Source organism: Cygnus atratus, chromosome 6, assembly GCF_013377495.2.
Source record: "Cygnus atratus isolate AKBS03 ecotype Queensland, Australia chromosome 6, CAtr_DNAZoo_HiC_assembly, whole genome shotgun sequence".
Lineage (NCBI taxonomy): Eukaryota > Metazoa > Chordata > Aves > Anseriformes > Anatidae > Cygnus > Cygnus atratus.
The window spans coordinates 34,567,127-34,590,408 of NC_066367.1; the positions used below are offsets into that span (position 1 = coordinate 34,567,127).

Sequence of the window (23,282 nt, forward strand, 5' to 3'; positions counted from 1 at the left end):
TTAGCAACCTAGAAAACTAAAGCATTTAGCTTTAGCAATTACTCAGCAGAATGATGAATTATAATAACTGGAGTTAGTGTTAGTTAAATGTTATTGAGGTCTTTCCCTTGGTAGTCTCTGAAATTTCTCAGTAGAAGCAGTATCTTTTTTATTTATTTTTCTCTGGACTGTGAATAAACAAACCTGTTTAAAAAATGGGAAGAAATGAGGAAGTTTATAAATGCCTTTTGATTTTCATGAAAGCAGAACGACAGGGCACTAAAAGTCTTTGTAAATGTTCTGTATCGTTTAAAAATGTCATTGTGGTCAGGAGCAGTCATTCTGATGGTGACACTACAGCTGCAGTTCATGAATTTGAGCCTAGCCGTAGATGGTTTTGAAAATATAGTTCTATTGACATGTGGCTGTTTTTTATTCTTCTGTGTGATTATATGAGGGCAGAAGGGAGAAAACTAGCAATTTCTTCACACTATATCTTCCCAAACAAAAAATGCAGTCAGTGCCGGATTATCAATACCCAAATGATTGTCTTCATTGTCCTGCTGTTATGTTATCTTCATCCTATTGGTAGCTGCAAAAAAAGAAATGAGTATTCAGCTGCTTAAGGGAATATAGAAGAAGCAGCCGTATGCATGTGGTGTCATGTAAGAAATATTATGTGCAAGGTTCAAATGATTTATCGTAGTTACTGTATTTTCCTTGGAATTTTTAAGTAATTATGGCCAAATTACAATCCACATTTTTTTTTTGCAATTTTGATTCAGGTAACCAAAGCTTTTATTAACCAGGGAATGAAGAACATGTTTTTGAAAGGGATTAAGCAGTGAAATGATGAATGGAACTGTTTCCAAAGCATGCACATGAAGTGATATCATCTAGCTAAGGCTGATTTCTGCTCCATCGCTTCAACAGGAAAATAGCTATATTGCTGAAATGATTCCGCTTAGGCTCTATTATTTGCGGTGGTGCTTGACAGTTACGGAGTTGGAATTCAATTTCTTTCATCTAAAGCAGGTGTGCCTTAAAAAAATCACTCTGCCACTTCTGCATAACGCATGGAGATTGTTGGCTTCTTGCCTGAAAACGTTTCAGTGCACTTATCCCATTTTCATACAGCAGAAGTTGTCCATGAATATCATCTTGGTTTAAATACATGAGTGAATTTTCTTTATCCCAAAACAAGATAATAGATGATATGAAAAGCTTTATTTTATGCTAGCACATAGATTTAAGAACCCATTTTGAAGGGCAGTTTTATAGAAAGCTGTATTAGAAAGCACATAAAAATGTTGATATTAATTTATTATTCAGGGCAAGAAGAAAGGCGCTCCTTAATCTTGATATATCTGTATTTGATATGACAAGTTATCCTTGATATTAGCATCATGTATCCAAATGTTACTTCCCTCTTTGACTCTAAAATACCTTACCTTAGTTTTTGATAGCGATTTATCCGGGAAGCAGTTGTTTATTTGTGTATAGTACATGACACATTTATTTTATATGAAAAGAGAGGGTACTTCTACAAGTGCCTGCTGGGGTTTAGACAGGTTTAGTTAGAGTAAAGATTTATTTTACGTGGAAAAAACTGTGTGTAATATCTGGAAGAGTAATACATATTTTTGAGGTCAAATAAAAATGTGTGGGTGCATGCCTGTCTCATATTACACATTTCCATATGTCTGTATACATAATTATACTAAAATACATATTTGTACTTTAGAAATCTATATATTTGTGTGCGTAAATGTATATGCATATACATATGTATGTGTATATATATATATAAAATAGGAAGTGTAATGAAGCATAAAATGCTGCAAAGGTCCTGTACTGCTTTCTTTTGGTAAAAACATGTGAAAAACATTGGAACATATATATAGTACAAAACAGGACAGAAATTTCTAAGTATTCTTGTTACACAGACGTGTGCGATCACCCAAAAACCCCATTGTGAAGGAACATGTCAAATGAAGTCAAAACATATCAGAGAAGACTTTTTGGTTTGTTGTGGTCATGAAACTCTTAAAAGAGCTAGAGAAGAACACTGTAATTTCCAAATCAGTAATTCTCTTAAGTCCTGTTTAAACTTAAAGATAAGATATAGCAAGCATCTTTTTATTTCAGAGAAACATCAGCAGAAGTCCAGAATGAACATTTTAGTAAGCTTGCTTTCAGCTTCTCTGAGGTTATGAGTGTGTTGAATTATTTGCACACACTACAGATTTTCATTTTACTGGACACCACACCATATTTCTTTAAATCGTTTAAAGACCATTTACAGGCCTTTGTCATCAGTACGATGGAGCATACATGGAGATCTCCAGAATAGCAAGAACCCAAACCTAAGGCTCTTGGGTTCTTCCAAGTCTATTTAACTGCAGTGGTCTTGGATGCTGCTCTTCCAGTTTCAGGGTGAATGCAATGAGCATACACAGACAAGTATATGTGTTGAAGTTATTCAGTAATTTGATGAGGAAGTAATCGTGTACTCTTCCATTCCTTTGTAATAAGCAAGCAAATAGTCTATCATGCACAATGTGTAGCTCCATACTGCTTTTATATGACTTTCCCTTTTTTATCTCATATTATTTCCATTTATTTGTCAAATAATTTAAGAGCACACAAGCCATTTTTCCCTAAAACTCTGTAGATGAGTAGCTTGTGTATTCACAGATGCTGAACGCAGCTCGTATAACTTGAGCACCATGATTTGTGATTTGCCATCTCTCGATGTATATATGAACAAAGTAATAGTGATGTTAAAGTCAGTAACTGCACCAAATGTTGCATAATATGAGAAATTGTTTATTTAAAAAATTCTTGTGTTTTCAGGCTGTTCTGAAATCAATAGTATGTTTAATATTTGGAAGTAAGTCACTGGATTCATTCATAGGGAATGCATGACCTGTTGCTGTTCAATTCACTGGTAAATTCCAGTGTTAAAAATGTCTGCTATAAGGTTTGCCTTTCTAATTATTATTTTCTGACAGGAGCTAGAGTTCTCAGTACCTTTATGCCTTAGAATAAACATTCAACAGACAGACAAGTCTAGTGCATTAATTTTTAAACTGTTTTTGGGAAAATACAGCATCACGATAGCTCATAGTGTAATATTAGGTACCGTTTATATCTGACCAGATAACATTGTTTAGCTTAAATTAATTTAGTTGGCTTAATTAATGCTGTTACTTTAACCCATTTAGAAAGAAAAGAACAACAACAACAAGGAAAACATGATGATATCAGATAAGACAACAGTTACAATATACCTTTCATCTTCCTAGAAAGCTCCCTATTGTGCAAATGATGCAGTGATTATCTTAGTTGCTTTTGGGACCCACATCAAAGTTTTTGGTAGCTGTGGTTCCACTGGAGAAGAGGCCTGTTTAGTCTGGGTTTTTACTGGGTCACCCCTTCCAGCCATGAACAAATGGGCTGTAATGACTCTTTTGAAAGTAAAAGTCAGCAGGAGCATTTGTCTTCATGTCTGCCATGAAACTTGCTAAATTATCTGAATCTCTTACGGAGTCAATACAAATTAAAAATACGCAAAAGGTTTCTAAGAGAGTGATTGCTATTCTAGCAAGTTCATTAGCCTTCTGAGGAATGCTTTTGGCAGGCTTTGTTTAGCACAACTCCAAAACAAAGTAAACCAAAAATGTCAGAAAATGAATTGCAAATCACTTGGCAATATAGATGTGAGAACTAGGAGGTAGATGATGAATAATTTGGGAAAATGTATATTGTTCCTCCAGGAATTTTAACTGCACGAAAGGGACCTATACCAAAGATTACAGCAGAGAAAGGGAAATAACTTTATTAAACAAATATGGGCAGCCCAGCTTTTCCAAATGCACTGGCAAAACCAGACTCCAGACGCTGTTTAGTTTGTAGAAAAAAGGAGTTCTGCAGTGAAGCTTTTTATTTCCAGCTCCCTGTATCTATCTTCTTAGTGTGTTCAGCCTATACTCTGAAAAATATATTGCTAAAATGAATCTTTCACTCTAATTTTGTGAGACTAAGTTAAGACTAGAAATGAAGTTCAAAGGAGGAAATCACTCTTCTAAACTGGAAAAAGGATAATTACATTGGATCTCCTTCCCCAGGAAAGGGAGGCTGGCAAGACTGAGTTAGCTGCAGGTGAAGTCACCTAGAGCATCCCTTGTCAGCTGCTACTGGGGGAAGGGAAGAGGCTGCCCAGCTCCAATTTAATCCACCTTTTTTGACAAATTTTGCAGGCCACTGCTACTGTATTTTTCCCACTATTTGAAGATTCATTACAGAAGCAGAGCAAAGCAAGAGTTTTAACTCCCATAGCAAAACATGGTGGTAAATCTAAGAGGAGAGAATTGCAGATGACACAGGCAAGGCTAACGTGTTCAGTGCCTTTTCTGCAGTCTTCACAGAAAGGTTAAATGTGACAAAAGGCTTAATGTGATCGGAATTAGCATGGGAATAGGAATTCAAGGAAGAGTAGGGAAGGAAGTGAATATTTAGATTCAGGAAAGTCAGATTTAGGGCCTGTTTACAAGGTTAAATGACTGGGCAATAAACTGGGATTTAAATTTATGGATACCAGCTACTGTGCATTAACTCACCATATGGAAACTCTTAGCGTGTAAGAGGAGCTTTACATGAAACAGCTTATCCAGGTCAGCGGGGCCTCATAGGGTTTACCCCAGTGTACTTAAAGATGTGGTTTTTGAACCAGCAGTGATTAGCTCTATGTAGTCCTGAAGGACAGAAATAGTCCCAATAAACGTAATATATATCTTTAGATGAGAAAAACAGGAGAAGCAAGGGAATGACAGCCAAAGATTCAAACTAAGTTGGCGTCTGGAAAGACACTAAGACAAATTAATAAATAATCAGTTTATAAGCCCCTTAAGCAAAATATGGTTAGCAGCCACTCTAGCCACTATAAGCAGATACATTTTTATTTTGTGGGGGCTTCTGAGTTGGTGCAGATAATCACGCCAATAAGTCTGGGTCAGATGAACAAAGTAAGGGGGTAGGCCTGTCTGAGAAGCATTATCAAAAAATAATTTTATCAATAGTTTGTTGTCAATGTGGGTACATAGAGACCCTGATTTTTCTACTATTCACTACTTTAATTAATGTCTTAGGCAATGAGATGCCACATTTGTGAAAAGTGTCACATTTGGAGACAGTGCAAGCAGGCTTAGAATGAAAATTTTTTTGATAAATGGGTGAAACAGTTGGAAATGCATAAGACAAAATTAAGTAAAGACAATAAAGACCGTGCTTACAAAGGAAAAGTCAACCACACAGATGCCAAATGGGAAACAAGTGATAAGGTATCAACAGCGTGGAACAGCTGAGCTAGTTGCAGTGCTGTAGCAGAAAAAGGTCAATCTCCTGCTGTAAAAGTATTAACGAGATTCTCGGAGCCCCACAGGGAGGCAGTTACTGGGTGCTTGGCAGTGCTGGGACCCAGCCGCAGTGCTTCAGAAAGGGTGGGGAGAAACATGTGAGAGCTTAGACAGGAGCAACAGAGAAATGAGTTTGATGCTTGGTTGGTTGAGTTTAGGAAAATGAGAGAAAATTAGGCAGGGAAGATTTCAGTTTCTTCAAACCTGTAAATGTTGTTACTAAAAGAACCGTGATGACTTTTCTCCATATCCACCAAGGAGTATCAGTTTTACTTGTAACAGAGTGGGTTGATGTCCAGTGTTAGGAAAAACAACAATGTGGTCTAATAATGTAGTTAAATACTTCAACAAATTACTTAGATAAATTATGAAATTTCCACAGTTGACGGGTTTGAAGAATAAATCGATTAAAGCCTGATCAAATTGTTCACTTATACCCGATCCAGTCCAATAAAGTAACTCTTGGAAGGCCTATCATCCCAACATCTCTACAGTAATATGTGTAAAAAACCCTTATGTTCACAATCTACTATAATCCATGCTAGTAAATAAGCTTCTGTATTTTAATCTCGTGTAATTTTGACTTTTTTGGAGGTGTAGTTTATTTGGTTGCATATAGCCATGTAATTTAAACTAGATGCCATTAAATCCACCAGTTTTATTACTAACTTTGATTCTAGCTCTAAGCAATGCTTGCAGACTGAAGGAAACCTGTTAATTCTTTTTTATTTAGAATGGTTTCTTCCTCACATCAAAGCAATGCATGTTCACATCAGTGCAACCAATCAGTATTTCTGCAGGATAAGCCATGAAACTGAAAGAGTGCTTCAAACAGTCCTAAAAAAATGTGAGATGAATCATTGCTAGTGAGACCCATGTGTTTACATGTTTCATTGATGGCTTGGCATTTTGGGCTTACATAATATGCAAAGTCTTTTCCCACCTTCTTTTTCTTTCAGGACTGATTTACTGTGTAATAGTTTATTCATGTGTAAAAGGAAGCCTGGTATTTGATTTAATATTTTCTGTGAAGTGCAACAGAGTTCCACTTCATTTGTGAACTGACAAATATCATACTTCACACATTCACACCTAGAATAGTGCTCTAAAACAATCCTGCTAATCCTTGTCTGGTTTATCAAAAAGGGCAACTCTTGACCTCCCAAGAAAATGTCCCTTGGATATAAACACCTGCAGACAACAGCTCCAGTTTATCTTGGAGTTATTCTTGCATCCTTATTCCTGCATCCATTCTTCTTCTGTTAATTATTTGATAAAAAGCACACCATCCTTTCATATTCTACAGCCAACCCGTTTGATAGATTTTATACATATATATAGAAAATTGAAACACTTACTCATCTTATCTACATCAGCTGAATTTCACTATTGATATAGGAGCTGTAATTTAGTGTGGAGATGTACTTGTTAAGAAAATCCATATAGAACTTTAATTATGATATTAAAATCTAATTATCATTAGCAGAATAAAGTGACTATCTGAATAGATTTTCATGCTATCTCTAATGCATAATGTAATTGAAATGAAAATATGTTGATTTTTTTCCCCTAGCCTTTGTGTACAGGTAAATGAGAGGGCAACCTGCCCTTTTGAAAGCTGGAGACTGGGAAAGTCAGGCCACTGGAGCGGGGTAGGGTTTCAGTTGCAGGAAATGACTGTGGCCTAGAAATATGGCCCCTGACAGTGGCAATCATATGAAATGTTTTGGATGTTTGTGACTGTGGAAGGGAGAAGATTCTCTGAGAAAAAGGTCATGCAGGTTATGAAAAAAAGTGGCACTCACTCAAGCGTCTGTTATTCCTCTTGAAAGGGTGCAGGGATTTAGTCCCCGTGGCTCTGTTTGAGCATGTTTGAGCACCCGTTTGGTGGTGGAGCAGCAGGCAACAAAAGAGGCTGGGAGAGCTCACGTGGGAAAGAGCCTCTAAGGAAGTTACTTGGAGGAGAGAGGCAGATCCAGCCCTAGCCAGGAGAATTGTTTACTGTGCAGATGCTTAGTGGCTTTGGACAGAAGAACTGTATTAAGGATGACCCTCACTATCAAAATAGACACAGCTTTTGTATGTTTATATTTGAAGTATTAAACTATTACATGCAGAACTTGTATACGGGGTTAGTTCGGCAGCTTAGTGGTCATTAAACTTCCTTTAAACTCCTTTATAACCTTATTTACATCTTTCATAAGGTTATAAAGAACTTTTCCTGTAAACTATTTCAGTTACATTCAGCTATTTTTGTCCTCCTTACTATAAGAATCCAATGGTTTTGGCTGATACCTTACCTTCTTTTCACATGCTGAGCCAGTGTAGCCACTTCTGCAAGCGCAGACATTTGGTCTTATGCATCTGCTTCCGAACAGACATTTTTGCTCACAAATTGCTGCAAGTGAAAGAAAAAATTGTTTAGAAATACACTTACTCTAAATGTTGTAATCAGAAAGGGAATACTCACATGCTTTAAAAACTGATATGACAACGATATGACAAAATATATCATGGTTCTGTAGTTTTCATATGATGGAGAAAAGGACAAATAATATGAAGGCATTAAAAATGTTTGCCACAGGATTTTTCATGCTTATGTGTCTGTTACATTTACAGTTTTCTTTCTTTATCTCTTCTCCACAATGATGGGGAAAGAGGAGAGTGCCAAAGTAATTACCTTAGCTCAGCAGGAAACGGATCAGAGCAAGCCCTGATCTGGAAAGCCAAGATGCGTTCTGGGCATTGATGGTTGGGTCAGATTCGTGTCAAAATTGATTTGCTTTTGTTCCAATTGAAATTAAATAACAGCTGTTAAGAGATCCTTTCTTGTCTTGAGATACAAAGATATGTTAAATATTTACTCCCCAAAGTGATATTATTACAATAAATAAAAGGGAGAATGTTGTGAGTTGCATACTTTACATCTCTGGAAACAAGGGCATGTAATTTCATGGTCTCAAAGAATCAATAAAGGAATCAGAATAAAAGTTTTTAATCTTATCTAGAGTACTTATAGAGTACATTTATTTGATGTAAATCATTTATCCATTTAAAGATATTCTGTTAATAAAAGAATCAGTTATTTTTTTTTTTTTTTTTTTAGGAGATAAAAAGATAATCAATTGAATTACTCAAATTTCAGCCAGTTTTTCATGCTCAGTTCATGCAGTTTATGTTCTTATGACATTGTTTTGGCATAGAGGAAAGACAACAGCCAATTCATAGGGCACCAATTCAAGCAGAACACACATCCCATAGTATTTTAATTAGATCTCATGAGTTAAGACTTCTATAAATATTGCCAAAAAAAAATCAACAAGTGGATTATTACATTTTCTTGTCAGAGAGAGCCATATAGGAAAGCAGCTAGCCATGCACCATTAAGATCTGAATATAAAGTATATGCCATTATATGTCAATAAAGCATAAGACATAAAGTATGTTTACGTTCCGATACCATCTCCTTCACTACTGAGCCAAGTATTTGTTCAGATCTGAAAAAGTTTCATGTATCCCTACAAAGGGCTTTTCACAGAAAATCAGCTTCAACAAATTGTGGGGATACAGGAACGATTTCCAGGATTTGTTGGTCTTAGGATCTGATTTTGACACGGATTTAAGCTCATGCAAATTCTTTAAGTGAGGGTTCGTGCTTCGGTCAAAACTGCTGACCTGTACCGTGTCTAGAAGAGGAACATGCTGGGGACCTGCAGGTGATCCTTTTCAAAAGCCAGCTGTGCCAGGTGGTATTCTGCTGTAGGACTCAAGTGACCTACAGCTAGAAGCTTGCCTTCCTACTGTAAGAGCTAGTTGAAATACATCTGCTATTTTAGAATCATAAAACCATAAAGTGGTTTGAGTTGGAAGGGACCTTAAAGATCAGCTAGTTTTGGAAAGCTAGCTTTGAAAAGCTATCTATTTTGAAAAGCTAAAAAGTGTCGTTTTTGTTGAAACAAGAAGCAAACTTGGTTTTGTTGTTTGCAGCTGGTTTATCTGTTGTAAAACAATCCTCTAGACCCACAATGGCCGTCTCCAAACCTCTGAATTACTTGTTCTGAGTGGGGGAAGCCCAAGTTTGAATCCCAGCTGTGGATGGGGCAGAGGAGGAATGGAATCACACGGGAGCTAGGACAGTGTGCTGATCACCTTCCAACTGCTTCCTCAGCTTCTCCATAAACTTTGAAAGAATTCAGATTTATAACTGGAAAAATCTCAAAGTTTCATTCATGGGAAAAATAAAAAAAGAGAAAATAAAACAACAAAACACTTTCCATCTTCTGCTAGTGTGTGCATTGACAGCAGAAGGGGCTCCTTTTGCCCACACCAGTTTTGTTCCACTGTATAGTAAGCTTTTGTCCTAGAAGAGAGAGAACTGTGTATGATATTAGTACATATAATTTGATATGAACTTAGGCACAGGTAAAATGGAAATTGATTCTCCTTTTTTCTTGATAGTGGATAAAATAAAGTCAGGTAAGGTAAAGAGAGGTAGACTCTTCTGGAGATCCCTAACTCTGCTAGGGGTGTTCTGGTCTGCACTGGCAGAAGAACAGATGTTAGATAAGGTACCAGCCTGTTTTTTTCCAGCGGTAGTTACTTTGATTCTCAGATGATGCAAACAAAGAAAAAAAAAAAAAAAAAAAGAAGGAAAAGATTTCCTCCTTCTTTATCCTTTGCTACCTGCCTGTCTTTCCTTCTCCACCCACTGCTTCCTGCTGTAGTGCTCAGAAAAACAAGAGCTCAGTTAGGAGAAAAGTTAAAAACATTTTGGAAGAAAATTGGAATTGAAATCACAGAGGATAATAACATAGCTGAAGTTCAAATGAATATTTCATAAATGTATTTACAAGGGATGCTAAGTCTCTAAACACTGGAAATGACACAGGCTATGTGTGCATTATCCTGTACAGATTCAGCAAAGAAAGTCATTTAATAAGATAAGCTTATGATAAAATTATAATCAATAAATGCCCATTACAGAAAGAGATTTATCCCTGGATGTTAAAAGAACAGAACTATAATTTGCATGCAAATGGCAATCGTTTTTATGATTTTTCTTTTTTTAAGGATTGAAAGGGTTACACAGGAAAGCTAGAAGCAAGCCTGTCTGACATGTTGTTCAAGACAGAGAGAGAGAGAAGGAGCAAGAATGTTGAGGAAATTATAAGGCTATAAGCTTGACACTTAAAACATGCAAATAAAGAGAAGATATTCTGAAGGGCAAATGAGAAGGCAGTATGGGTTCAATAATATTAGAACAGAAGATAGCAGCATGAATTTTAATGACGAAGATCCTTCACAACTATAACCTTCTTATACTTTATAATTAATTATTAGAGTTATACCTTGATCCTGCACTCTGATCCTTAAACAACTGCCTCATATCTCTGGCCAGAAGCCTTATGACTTTTCTGGGTTGTGTTTTGGCTAAATCTACCAGGGTAGTCAGATTGTACCATCAGATCTTCACTGCTTTGGTTTAATATTTCTTTTTGAGCTCAAGAAAAAGGGAGATGTGAGCTAACAGTGAAGGACGCAGGGGGAACCCACGGGCATGGAGCTTTGGAATGGGTGTCTGAGCCAAGATGGGAAGGAGATAATTTTTTGGGAAAACACAGCGATCCTGTGGTACTGTTCATGTGTTTTCCAAGAGGGAATTTTTAGAACATTTGTGCTGCTGTTATGAAAGCTAAAGAGGGAGTCGAACAGAAAAAATCTTCTAATGGAGGGAGCCTAATCTATGGAGCTGCTACTTTCTCTGGGTAAGGCACGTTGAATATTTCAAATGACATTTTTTAACCTGTCCTCCTGAAAGGTAATTTCCTTACATTTGCAATGCTGTCTGAAACTTGACCATTATTCCTTGTTCTATGACCATCTATGGCCATAAAGTCATAGGTATTTATCAAGGATAATGTGTGTATTCCACCGTACACCGTATTTGTTGGGACAAATGACCTATTTTATTGATTCTCTTTCAGAAGCTATTCTGTGCAGTTACAGATGAGTGGGGAAGAAAACTATTCTCTCGACTGACCTCTTTATTTACAGTCTGATAAAAGAGAACTATTGCATTTTATCCATTACTGCTGAAACAATGTCTCCTGAAAGTCTCTTAACCTACTCCTACTCTTGCCAAATTCTGCAGTGCAGCAATAGCTGCACTGGTAAAACTGTAAGAAAAACAGCCTGCACAGACATCTCTGCAATGTCACTGTGAGTTTGACTGATCATAACATTGAGAAATTCATAATTCACCGCATTAAATGGAAATGCAATTTCATTGCGCATCATTGCAAAAGAGGCAAAGTTTTTGCTTGCGTGACTGCTCCTCCAAAATGCAGTCTTGGAGGATTTTCCAAGACCTGTTCCAAATTCGATACAAGCTCCACAACTTGTGTTGCTACATCTGACCACAAAGTTCAGTCTTGCTCTCTGAAGCATTTTCAAAATACTTAAGAGAGAAAATTTTTCTGACTTGGACAGTGGCAATCTTCATTGCAACAGAACTGAAAAAAAAGATGAATTCTCAGTATTTGTCCATTGTCTCTTTTGCTGGCCTAATGGCCTGCTCTGGCTAGCTATCTCGGTACAGAGGACTGAAACACTTTTTTTTTTTTTTTTCTTTCTGAGAAATGTCTAGAAAATAGTAACAGGAGTTCCTATAGATCCTTTGGTTTGGTCACCCTACCAGATATGTGATAGGAAGTTAGTGAGGAAAAACAGTGTTCAGTGTGGGGATGCAACCTGCATCTACATTTCCACCTCTGCCATCTTGATAAGGGCAGTTGCACAAAGAGATGGGCTGAAAACAAAGAATGAAGCTGCTGTTATCTACCTTCCTCCTACACCTGAACAAGTCCCAGAATCACAAACCAGCCCAAATTGCTTCTGAAAAAGGGTGGCACTGCGAGGACTCATTGAGTTCAGACAGATAAATAATTTTTTTTTTTTTGTAGGGAGTTCTGGATTTCGGTGCATGGCCTCCCATGTCAAAGTACAAAACCAGACCTGCTTTCAGGGGTTACACTTTCATGCAAAACTTTATATGTAAGATCTGTGAGGATGAAGACTTTCTGGTTATCCTGCTTCCTCCCTGCCTCATTGTGAATACCCTGGAGCAACATTATAAGACCTAGCCATCTGCTCTCTGACAATAGTCTTCTCTCTTTCTGTTTAAAAAATAGTGAAATTCCAACCACTTGGTGATTATTTGGGTTTGCTGTGAGACCTAGGAGTTTCGGGCAGCTCCTTTTGGACAGAAAGCTGATTTAATTGCCCACTCCAGTGGAAACATGGGAAGAAATAGTAAAAGCAGAGTGGCTATCAACTGAACAGATTTGAAGGAAAGTTTCAAAGGAGCTGATTAAATAGATAAAAAAAAATGCTCAGGCTTGTGTGTCTTCATAGTATAGCAGAAATTGGTAATGATAGTAAGTCTTACTTGCCTTGCACAGGAGCAAGCACAATTTGCTTATTTATTTAATAAACTCAACCAGGAATATGTTATCAACTAATAAATAACTTTAAACATTACAATGTTTGAACTAGAAGACAGCTGGCGCAAAGAAACAATTACACAACCATTGGGATTTAACTGACAAAAGATTTCCATAAGTAATTATGCTTTGTGAGTGTGAGAGGAAAGGAAGATTACCCTTTAAAGGGGATAATGCCTTGATATTTTCTTCATGCCCTTTTACCGTAAAGCTAATAACATGCACACACTGAAGTGACCCCGTATAATGGCCAATAATGGGGCTCTTCCTGTTCCAGCCTTTTCAGTACCTGCACGTGCAAAACCACCTCAGTGGTCACATTGAATGCGTAGGGTTTGCAGGATTGGGCTCCTAGGTTAACACGTGCCTGGTGTCCTCCTGTGCCTAATGCCATCTGGATATGCTGAACAGGACACTCCATTTCCTTTTGTCCCTGACCCCTCTTTTTTATTTAGTCTTTCAAATCATTGAGTTTAAAACCTATTAATTTTGTCTGACAAATCGAGCTCAGCATCTGCGTAAGTAAAGGTTGTCAGCTCTTTTCCTCACACGGATGTTGAGTCCAGAAATGTCTTTGAAAATAATAGTTTTACTGACAACATGCGACAGTTCTGACAAACACGAGGCAGAATTTAGGTGCTAATCATTTTATGGTTGACTTTTACATGTAGTGTAAACACAGTAGATGAGTTAATGTGCAAAGATCTCTGGTGCAACACGTGTGGCTACAAGACTGTCATAATTAGAGCAGCACTTACGGGTCTGGCACAGCATTCCTACCCATCCTTCAGAGCACTCACAGATGTTTGGACCTATACATTCGCCACCGTTCAGGCATTTCTGCAGGCAAACAGCTGAACAGATTGACATGAAACAAGTGAGAAGATGTAAACAACATATCCAGACGTTCAAAATCTGCCTGAGAGAGTGACCTGCTCAGTTTCTTTTCAAATGGCTAATTTCCAAAGGAATGGATGTGCTCTATTCATCAGATAATTTGTGTTTAGGATTCTTTGATATTTGCTTCTTTCTTAAGATATCTTTGATGACCACCTACTGGTAGCTTGGCTATTTCTAACGTTCAGCTCACTGTCAGTTAAGAATACTCTCCATATGATATGTTCATATGGTATATTCCTATGTGTTATATGCGTATTATGTATTCCACATTATAAATAAATAGAATTGCATAGTAGGGTTTTGTATGTTTAATGTATATATTATTTATTCAGAGTTTCCAAAAAAGTGGGAGACACAGACTTCCTGCAGAATTTCTGAAGAAATTATTAATATTATAATTTCAAAACACTGGTTCCAAAATCATATTTACTACCAGGACCCAAAGGGTAAAAATCCAATATTTTAATCTGGTTTGCATACAGTATATCATCTGGATTATAAATTTATTCAGTTTATCTGTCAACATCATGGTAATGAATAACCACATAAGGAAAAATACTCCTGGAAAATATTTTAGGGTGAGAGGTTTTCTTTTTTTAATGATAGTTTTATGTAACAGTAGTCAGATATGGTAGAGTTACAGAGTGAGAACACATCTTTCTTGAAATTATGCACCAAAATGTATCTGGTGACCTTGAGAGTATATCAGTTTGGAAGGCTTTATAGCAGGCTTTAAATAGTTCTGTATTTTGAAATATATGGCATTTCTCTGTAAAGTATAACAAAATATGTGAAGCTGTTAAAACATAAAATCAATGCTTCAAGTTTAATACTATAAAAATGAATTTCCATAACAAGATGTGTAACAGACAGCTGCATGAAGCAGAACCAGGGTTCCCCTACACAGCTTTTTTCCTTTGCATGCATCAAATGTTTATAGCATTTTGTATTGCTTGTGCTTAAAATTGTTTTTCTTCAAACTGCTGAAGGAACAAAATGAATTCTATGCACTGTATTGTTTTTTAATATTAAAAGAAGATTACAATTGATGTTGACTGGCCTAAGTAATAAGCAATGATCTGTTTGATGGGCAGTAGAAATGCTTACGTTTATTACAGTGCTTTCCCCTCCAACCAGATGGGCAGTCACAGACATTTGGGCTTACACACTTCCCTCCGTTCACGCACATGGGATCACAGACACCTGCAGATACATATCAAATGAAGAACATGGCAGCTGGGAAAAAAAGGAAGATTTTACTAGAGACTTATTAACATCTTTTCATAAGGTTTGGTTGGTCATAATAAAAAAAGCAGAAAAGTAACTTGGATTTAAGAATCTAAAATTCAAAGGCTTGATATCTCCCATACATCCTTCAGGAATATGGTGAGCTTTGTGTAGAAGGTCTTTTGGGGAAGCTCCAGTAAAAATCAGAAAAATGAGAGATGAGTTACAAGGATTCTCAGATAAACAAATAAGAACTTTTTTTGTGGCAGCTGTGGACAGACCAAATGCTAGTTAAAGCTTTCCCTTCCTGGTTGGAAAACATATTCTCAGATGTACATTTGGATAAGAGCGGGCTTAATGGGATAGATTGGCTTTAGATTTAGATAGATTGGATTGTGGAACATCTTTGTGCTCAATTAAACTTAAAGGCTAAGTAGACCTTTTCGCACTAGTAGTTGTTAAGGTACTTACCTTTTTATAATACTGATTCATACGAGTAAGAATCAAAAGCCGAGTTGTTCCTTCAACCAGAGGAAACCAGATAACTTTTTTGTTAGATTTCATTGGAAATCCTATTGCTAATTTTTGCATCTCACATCAGGCCCTGTATTTATCAACACTCAACAGTAAGATCTCACTGTTTTGGCAAATCAAACATCTGCAGTCCAAACACAGCAAATGCTGTGACTGTGATGCTTTGAGATAGGTAGATGTGGTAGATGCCACAAGCATGTACCCAAAGTCCTCGTCTGCTCTTTCTCCTTGCCTGTCGTGGTAGCTGGGAGAAGAACCCATAAGAGGTGGTGTGATTTAGAGACATGACAGTGCTGGTCTGATGGAATGATTTGCCTTTTACATGGAAGAAGGTGTTTGGATTTGATAATTGAGTGGAAGACAAGAAAGAAATGTTAACTAGCAGTGGTTGGACTGGAGAATGAGAGTCAGGAGTCTGAAGCTTGGAGAATGTTTGTGTGGAATGGCTTCTACCCTTTTTCAGGCATTATGGGCACAATGGGATTTCCCAGTGTCCCATTGCTGTTGGCAGCAATCAGCAGCAGTTCTCCCAGTGTGCGGAGCTGAGTGGCTGCTGAGCACCACGCTCCTCTGTAGGGAGCAGGCTACATGCCTCTGCAGGTACCGAGGGGTCTGGCAGCTAAAATGTAGCACTACAATACCTTTATCAGTCTTAAGGTTGTGATGACTTTTGGCAAATCAGCAGTAAGACCACAACTTGAATAGTAATGCTGTAGCAATTCTGGTTTTTAAGACATCTCTACATACAGGGCTCTGAAAGTATCATAACCCACTCCACAACCTCAAAATAGGAATGATGTTCAAAAAATAGCATGCAAAAACCCACCAACTGTTATCTAATGGGAGAACAACCTTCTGTTCCTCTCTTAGGTATATCAGACATCTTTAGATAAGCAGATTTAGATACCCTAATTATTTCCCTGAATAATTATGAACATGAACAATATGATGCACAGAATTATTGCTTTTGTAGGTTCTTGTGTCCTGGTCACTTGCTCTATACCTTTGGCGCAGATACTGCTGCACTGGCAGATTTTAGAGCCACATGGCTGCTCTTGTTTGGCTGGTACATTTGTGTTTTGCCCTGTGCCAAGGCTCACGGATCTCTCAGCATGGTGACCTGCCTGAGGTCTTACCCATGCTTATAAGGGCTGCTAGGATTCAAGCCCTTAAACTGTCACCCTCTTTGCCCTTTTTTCTCCACCTCTTCTGATCCATGCTATAATCTTGGCTTCTGCTTACTAAGGCTAACAGGGATCTAGAGTTCTTGCTGAACCATCAAAAAGTCTTGCAACACTCGTCAAAACCTAGATGAGTTCAAAGAGTTATGGCAACCATAACTCTGAATTCATCTTTTTTTCCCCCCCCCCCTTTCTTTTTCTCCCCCTTTTGATCTCACATTACCAATAAGGCTTCTGACCTCCAGCTGTATATTGTGCTGTATTTGACTTCCCATTTCACTTTTAAAACAGCTCAGATATTCACTATTTTGAAAAATGACCCCAAATCATAAAATTTGGATCTAGATTTCAAATGACCTTAAGCTTTGTGACATTCAAAGACCATAATGCACTCATGGCTAATCTCCTGTCCCAAGACCATTGTGTTGAAACCCAAGGATTTCATTTGGAGATCAGAAGAGACTGTCTTTCTCTCTTCACCAAAATAAAATGAAGCCAAGAAAAAATAACTAGAAGCAAATTAATACTTGTTCAAACAGGGATTTCTATTTTTTTTTTGTCCCTCAACTTTTTAATGTACTTTTCCCCTTATACAAAAAATTGCACTTTAAAATAATGCTAGTGGTTTTGTATTGATATCAGACTTAAAAAAAATCTATGACAACAGATGCTTCCTTCAATTACAGGGAGTGAAACTGTTGTGCTTTTTGATTCAGTTTTGGTTTTCAGCTTATGCATAACTGAGCTTGTTCCAGCTCAATTTGCATTGTAATTTAGTAAAGCTTTAAGTAACGTGGGAGGTCCAGTCTTGGCCTGAGTAAAACATGAGAGTTCAAACTGATTTTCAACTTGGGATCTGTTTTTGTCTTTGTTCAACTGCCTTACAAATGAACCAGTAACCATGAAAGTGTAGCACTAACTTCTTTTACATTGCTTATCGCTTACGGCATCTCTCACTTAGGCAATAAATCCAAGGGAGTTCAATTCCAAGTTAACTGAGGGAAGTACTTAAGTGGGAAATTTAGGATCAGGGCCAAACTTGCTCTGTTTTGGAGGGGGCAGTTTTGGCTCTTTGCCCTGCTGGGCAGACACTTTCTTGTCTTTTCAAGGAATTCAGAAGGCACCTTTATTTAAATGTACGCCATATTGTCTCTCCCCTTTTTCTGTCTGACATCTCTACCTTGTTCTACCTTTCTTTAACTTTCTTAAATACAATCCCATCTCAATACCCATCAGGCAGACTTCAACATTTGTTGATTATAACTAGTTCTGATCCTTTCTAGTCCCACTCCTTGGCCTCTGTGGAGGAGCTCCAATTTCAAAATAGCAAACAAAAATGTTACAGCCTCTCATAGGAAAACTAAATAAATTATCAGACACTAGGAGTGCAAATCAAATTATCGTAAACCTCCCAGGCACTGGCATGACTTTGTAAAGACTTATGTTTCTTTTTTCTCCCCTCCCCTTGAAAAATGCCTAGCATCTTGACCCAAAGACAACAGCAGCTTGATAGGTTTTCCACCTGCCTTGGGAACCAGCCTTAATGGAACTGATGTAAACACGTTTGTGCCTTTCCTTTGTTACAGTTTGATAGGGCATATCGCTGGGGCTGGAGAGAGCCTTCCACTACCTAAATATCCTGGGTGCAAGCTTGCTGGCAGTCAGCAAGCATCGCTAAAGCCCTAATCCCATTCCCCATGGTGTTAACGTCAGCATTTCCGTGCTCTTCAGTAAGAACTGAAGCACTGAATTTCATATGCAGCAGTGTTACTCAACGCTGTAAGGGGTGTGAAGGCCACAGTTTAAAACTAGAAAGGATTTCCATGACATTATGCTTTCTGAAACTGGGAAGTTAGATAAAGTAAGCCTATGTTGAAGGTGATAATGCAGGTTAAAGAAAAAGCATGATTACACGCTATATTTCAGGTGAGGGTTGATTTTGATCAGGTAACCAGGAGCTACAGGTTTCAAGATAAAACACAGGTGTTGCACGGAACATCATAAAAAATGTACACAATTCTTCTACGTACTGAATGGGACTCATGAGTTGCTAAATTCTCTGTTTTAGGTAACAGCTATTTCCCTTTGATGGCTTTAATGCATTTTGACCTTACAATAACTTAATATTTCCTGTGACCCTTTTTATAGCTTATCCCTTCTAGGCTGACTTTACCCAGTAAGTGCTTCATGCAACTCCTTTTATCAGCCTCCACAGAACTCCATAGCTAGCAGTTCAGCCCTGACGTCCTTACAGTAACCAGACCTCCCACTTTGTCAGCCAAAGGCAATATTTTTTTCTACAAAATATATAATTCCAGAGATTACTAAAATTCTAAGGAAAAAAAAAAGCAGAAGTTAAATATTGGCTCTAGAGTCCAGTAGACCTTCCTGGTGCAAGTAGCATCAGCAGTGGACACCTACAATTCCAGTGTCTTCCTTTGTCTGCACTTCTTGCAATAAATTTACAATAAGCTTTCCCTTAAAACATGCATGATATTAGGCAAAATATCCCTGCTATGCAAAAAGGGGCTGGTGGTGAAGCTAAGCAGTGGGCATGCTTTGCTTCACAGAATATACTACAAGCAATTGGGAGTAATCTCTTGTTCTAACAATCACAGTATTAGCCAGCAGTAGCTGCTGATCAGTTTACAGTGATTAAAAGAAGGCAGACGTTTCCTTCAGACTCCCATTGCCTCTGTGGATTAGCAGACAAAAAACTTTTCTGGTTGAACCTTAGCCACCTTTTGATGCATGCACCCCATTGCACCTTTCTTAGCTAGAAGTGGATGATAATAAGGAGTGAAAGCCTTGTAATTTTGTTGAAATCGGAGAATCTTCATCACCACCCTTATAAAGTCAAAGCAGAGGGAATATTAAATCAGGCTTCTAAAATCTCGGCAGAAAGGGATTTTCTGCAATGTTTCAGTAATATGCTGTGTTGCAGCTGAACATCCATGGCCTTCCCTGACAGTGAGAGTGCACTGACGATTTCTTTCTGAATCAAGAATTACCTGTCATCATGTATCCCGAGCCATGCTGCTCATGAGGAGACAGTGTGTCACACTGCAGTGCTGATTAGAAGATGTAGTTTTCAAGACAACTTTTCTCTTCCTCTCTTTTTTAGTTTTCATATATTTTTTATTCTTTATTTTTCCTTTCCCCTTGCTTGTAGAAGCTGATAAAATTGACCTGCTTCTGGGTGCATTCTGCCTTTGGATGGAAGAGAGAAAATAGCCTCAAGCGGTAACATCTGTGTGGGCCAGCTAAGGTAATGCATCAGGCTACAGCTTCACTGACAAAGAACACAGAAATGTAGCCAAAAGAACACCTACTGGTAGATATATACTTCAATGTACCCTTTGTCACCATCCCTATGCTGTCATTTGTACGTGATTCATAGGCACTGCTTTTATTTCTGGCTGGGGTTGGTTTTGGACTGACTACTCTGTGGCTCCAGCGCATATTTGTACTTGCTCTCTCAATTGCTCTTTTGAGGAGTAGGAAGCTTGATCAGTCACAGTTTTGGCTTTTGTGTGTGGACATGTTGTTTTAATGTTCGTTTTCTGCTTTCTGCTTGGTGGTTATCTTGATGTGGTGTGACATTCTCAAAAACAAAGAGCTGTAGCTGGGGAGATACAGCACAGGAAGGATACAACAGAGCAAGGGACAGATTTAAAAATAACACCGACTGGTCTTGTCAGGAAAACGCAGTTGACAGAAGTCAAGCTGAGAACAAAAATGAAACCAGTAGATGTGAAAGCAGTTGGTTTCTGTGTTAAAACTGGCACTTCTAGTCCTTTTCTAAAGTTTATAGGTAATATACATCACCTATTGATAAAACACCAGAGGGGGGACAAGCTCAGTGCCAGGAATGCGACAAGCTTGTGAATGCAACCTTGTAGTGGAGGGATGTTGATGAACTTTTTCATAGGAGGAGAACTGGAGGGCCAGGTCAGCAGTTTCACGAAATAACACAGTTCAACTGATCGGCTGGAAGAAAGGTTCCGCTGCTCTCTGGATGCATCATGCATCTCAGCAGCACTGCTCAAATGAAACATTACCCTGAGTGCAGTAAGGAAAAGATTGGCTGGATGCTTCCAGGCTCTGAATAAAGATTTGATCTTGCTGAATGATCTTTAGTCCTTTGAAGAAATGAATCACAAAACCAGTGTGTTCTGGCCAAAGAGGGGATTTCTAACCCAGGGCACCATTACATGGATTCTACTGCCCTGACAGTAGCCAGAAACTAGTCAAGGTAAAAAATGTCATTCTGCACTTTAGAGGGTATGACTGATGCTCAACAGATCATTAGCGAGATGGATGTACCAATGTATCTGCTGCTGTGAAGGTCCCGAATGTACACAGCTCTGAAAAACATGTTATGGACTTGGGACACTAGCAATTTCTAGTCCCTTTTTGTCCATTCCAAGGGCAGTCAGGATCTAGTTTTGCATGTGTTAAGTTTTATGGAATTATGTTTTTCCAGAGCTTGCTTTTCTCTGAAATTCCCCATTTATGTTGATTTGGATTTGTAAATCATGAGCTTTCTGTCCAAGCTCTGCCAAAGTGACTTCAGATGTGTGATTAAATGAGTATCAGTAATTATAGCCTTAGATTAAATTTTAAGAAGAAGTAACTTTTGTCATGTAATAAAAGTTTGCAATTTTTGTGCAAGATGCTTCTAAAATTTGGATCCTTAGCCTTATAAAGCCACCTATCATTCTGAGGTTTGTTCATCTCCATTTCTTGCTTCACGTATCTCTGACAGAGATGCAAAGCACTTCTTCAATAAATTACCTGTCTGAATAGTAAAAATAATCTGTTAGAAACCTCGGAGGGATGCAGTGCAGGAGAACAAATTACTACAAGACACAGAGAGAGCTGTAAATGTAATTGTGATGGGTGTCGCGACAGTTTGCATTTATAATATATTCACATTACCGCACAGCTCTAGCAATATGAGTTAGTTTGCATGACCTAGCACACATTTCAGAAGAAAAAATTGGTCTGAAAAATTATAGGCCGTATAGACAGCAGTATGACGCCAGTGCTTTGCCTAATTGCGTCTGGTCTTTGTTCTGATGTGTACGCTGATATACCTATGGGGTCCTTTAGAGTTATTAAAGCAGGAAATAAATCTAATTCAGGTATTAGATCAGAAAAGAAAATGGGAAAAGTAGTGGATACTGGATGGCCAAACTACTGAGATGCTAGACTAAACTCCGAGTGTCGGTACGCAATGTACTGGGATCCTGTCTGCACTGTTATGTTGCTCCCATCAGATGACACAATTTTCTACCAGTACAAGAGGATCCTGGTCTCTCTGTCTATATTTCCAAATGATTCTCTGACAGTGTGTGGTGGGCAAGACTCTTAATGCTCAGGACACTGTGGAAACTAATAAAAATTGCCACTCCAATTCAGAGAGGGGACTGTCCACTCTCTTTGGATTGAAATATTTCTCCCTCTGGGTGCCCTAATCTTCACTTTTCCTATTGTCTCTTACCAGGAGAAACTCTTTCTAGAAGTACAATGGTAAGATGGTCGAATAGGTGCAAAATATTTCAGCATCTTTCAGATTGAAAGCCACCATAAACAAAATAAGCACCTGCAGGTGTGCATAAAATATATTTGGGGAATATACTGTTAGGAAATGTCAGGTTTGAGAACATTAGCAAAAACTTCTTTTTTATTTACCAATTGGTTTTAGTCAGATTGCAATACTATTAATTTGAAAGAGAGTCTAGCTATACTTTATCCTCATCTTTGTGACTGTTAGTATATAATTAACATGGGGAATTGTGAAGTATACTCTCAGCACAACTTATATTCCCATCTTGTTAGGGTCTTGGGTTTGGCAACATTTTCTCTTCATTGAAGAATGCTCTGTGTTTTATTAGGTCAGTGAACCATTACAGTGTGTGTATAAATTGTTCTGTAGAGCCGCTTCGTTGTCATGCCTGGATAAGAAGTGAAAGAGGATTCTCATATACATTGTTTTCCTCTGTTGATTGTTTTTGCTGCTTCTGTGCTTGCATTATGACCTGCCATTTAGGCATGTTTTCATTGCTCTGAGTGGGCTAAGCCACTGCCTGTGCTTGATACAATTTGGTGTATTTCCATCCGTACAAAGAAAAAGGGAGATTCGGGCAGGGGAATCAGAGAGCACTGCAGTGAAATGGGTGACACAGTTTCAAGCCAAGAAGAGGAACAGCAGCAGGTCACTGTGGCCTGGCTGGTAGCAAGGACCTCTTCCACAGAAGGCACTTGCCTTGGGTGGGAGCCCTGGCAGGAACTGCAGAAAAGGATTGCTGTCTGCTTTGGCACTGCACTAATCTATTATTCATCATGTTATTAACTGTTTTAGGAAGTAGGCTGAGGCTTACTTGGGAATCGATGTTGGAGAGGATTGTGTCGCCAAGGTCTTTTTGTGGATAAGCAGACAATGTAATCTCCAGCATTTGCCACTCCCTGCACTTTTCCAGCAGTAGACTTTACACCCCTTTTTAAAGAGAAGACTTAAAAATATGTATTTTAATTAA

At 38.1% G+C, this 23,282-nt stretch overlaps 1 protein-coding gene across 1 annotated transcript in view; it reads right to left on the reverse strand.

Annotated features, from left to right (window-relative positions):
- Positions 1-23,282, reverse strand: part of LOC118252598 (von Willebrand factor D and EGF domain-containing protein-like) — a 207,373-nt gene that overhangs the window by 31,455 nt on the left and 152,636 nt on the right. The window contains exons 26-28 of the mRNA XM_050711673.1: positions 14,906-15,001; positions 13,657-13,752; positions 7,697-7,794 (exon numbers count right to left, since the gene is read on the reverse strand). Coding sequence (XP_050567630.1) covers positions 7,697-7,794; positions 13,657-13,752; positions 14,906-15,001 — 290 coding nt within the window. The remainder of the gene's footprint in view (positions 1-7,696; positions 7,795-13,656; positions 13,753-14,905; positions 15,002-23,282) is intronic.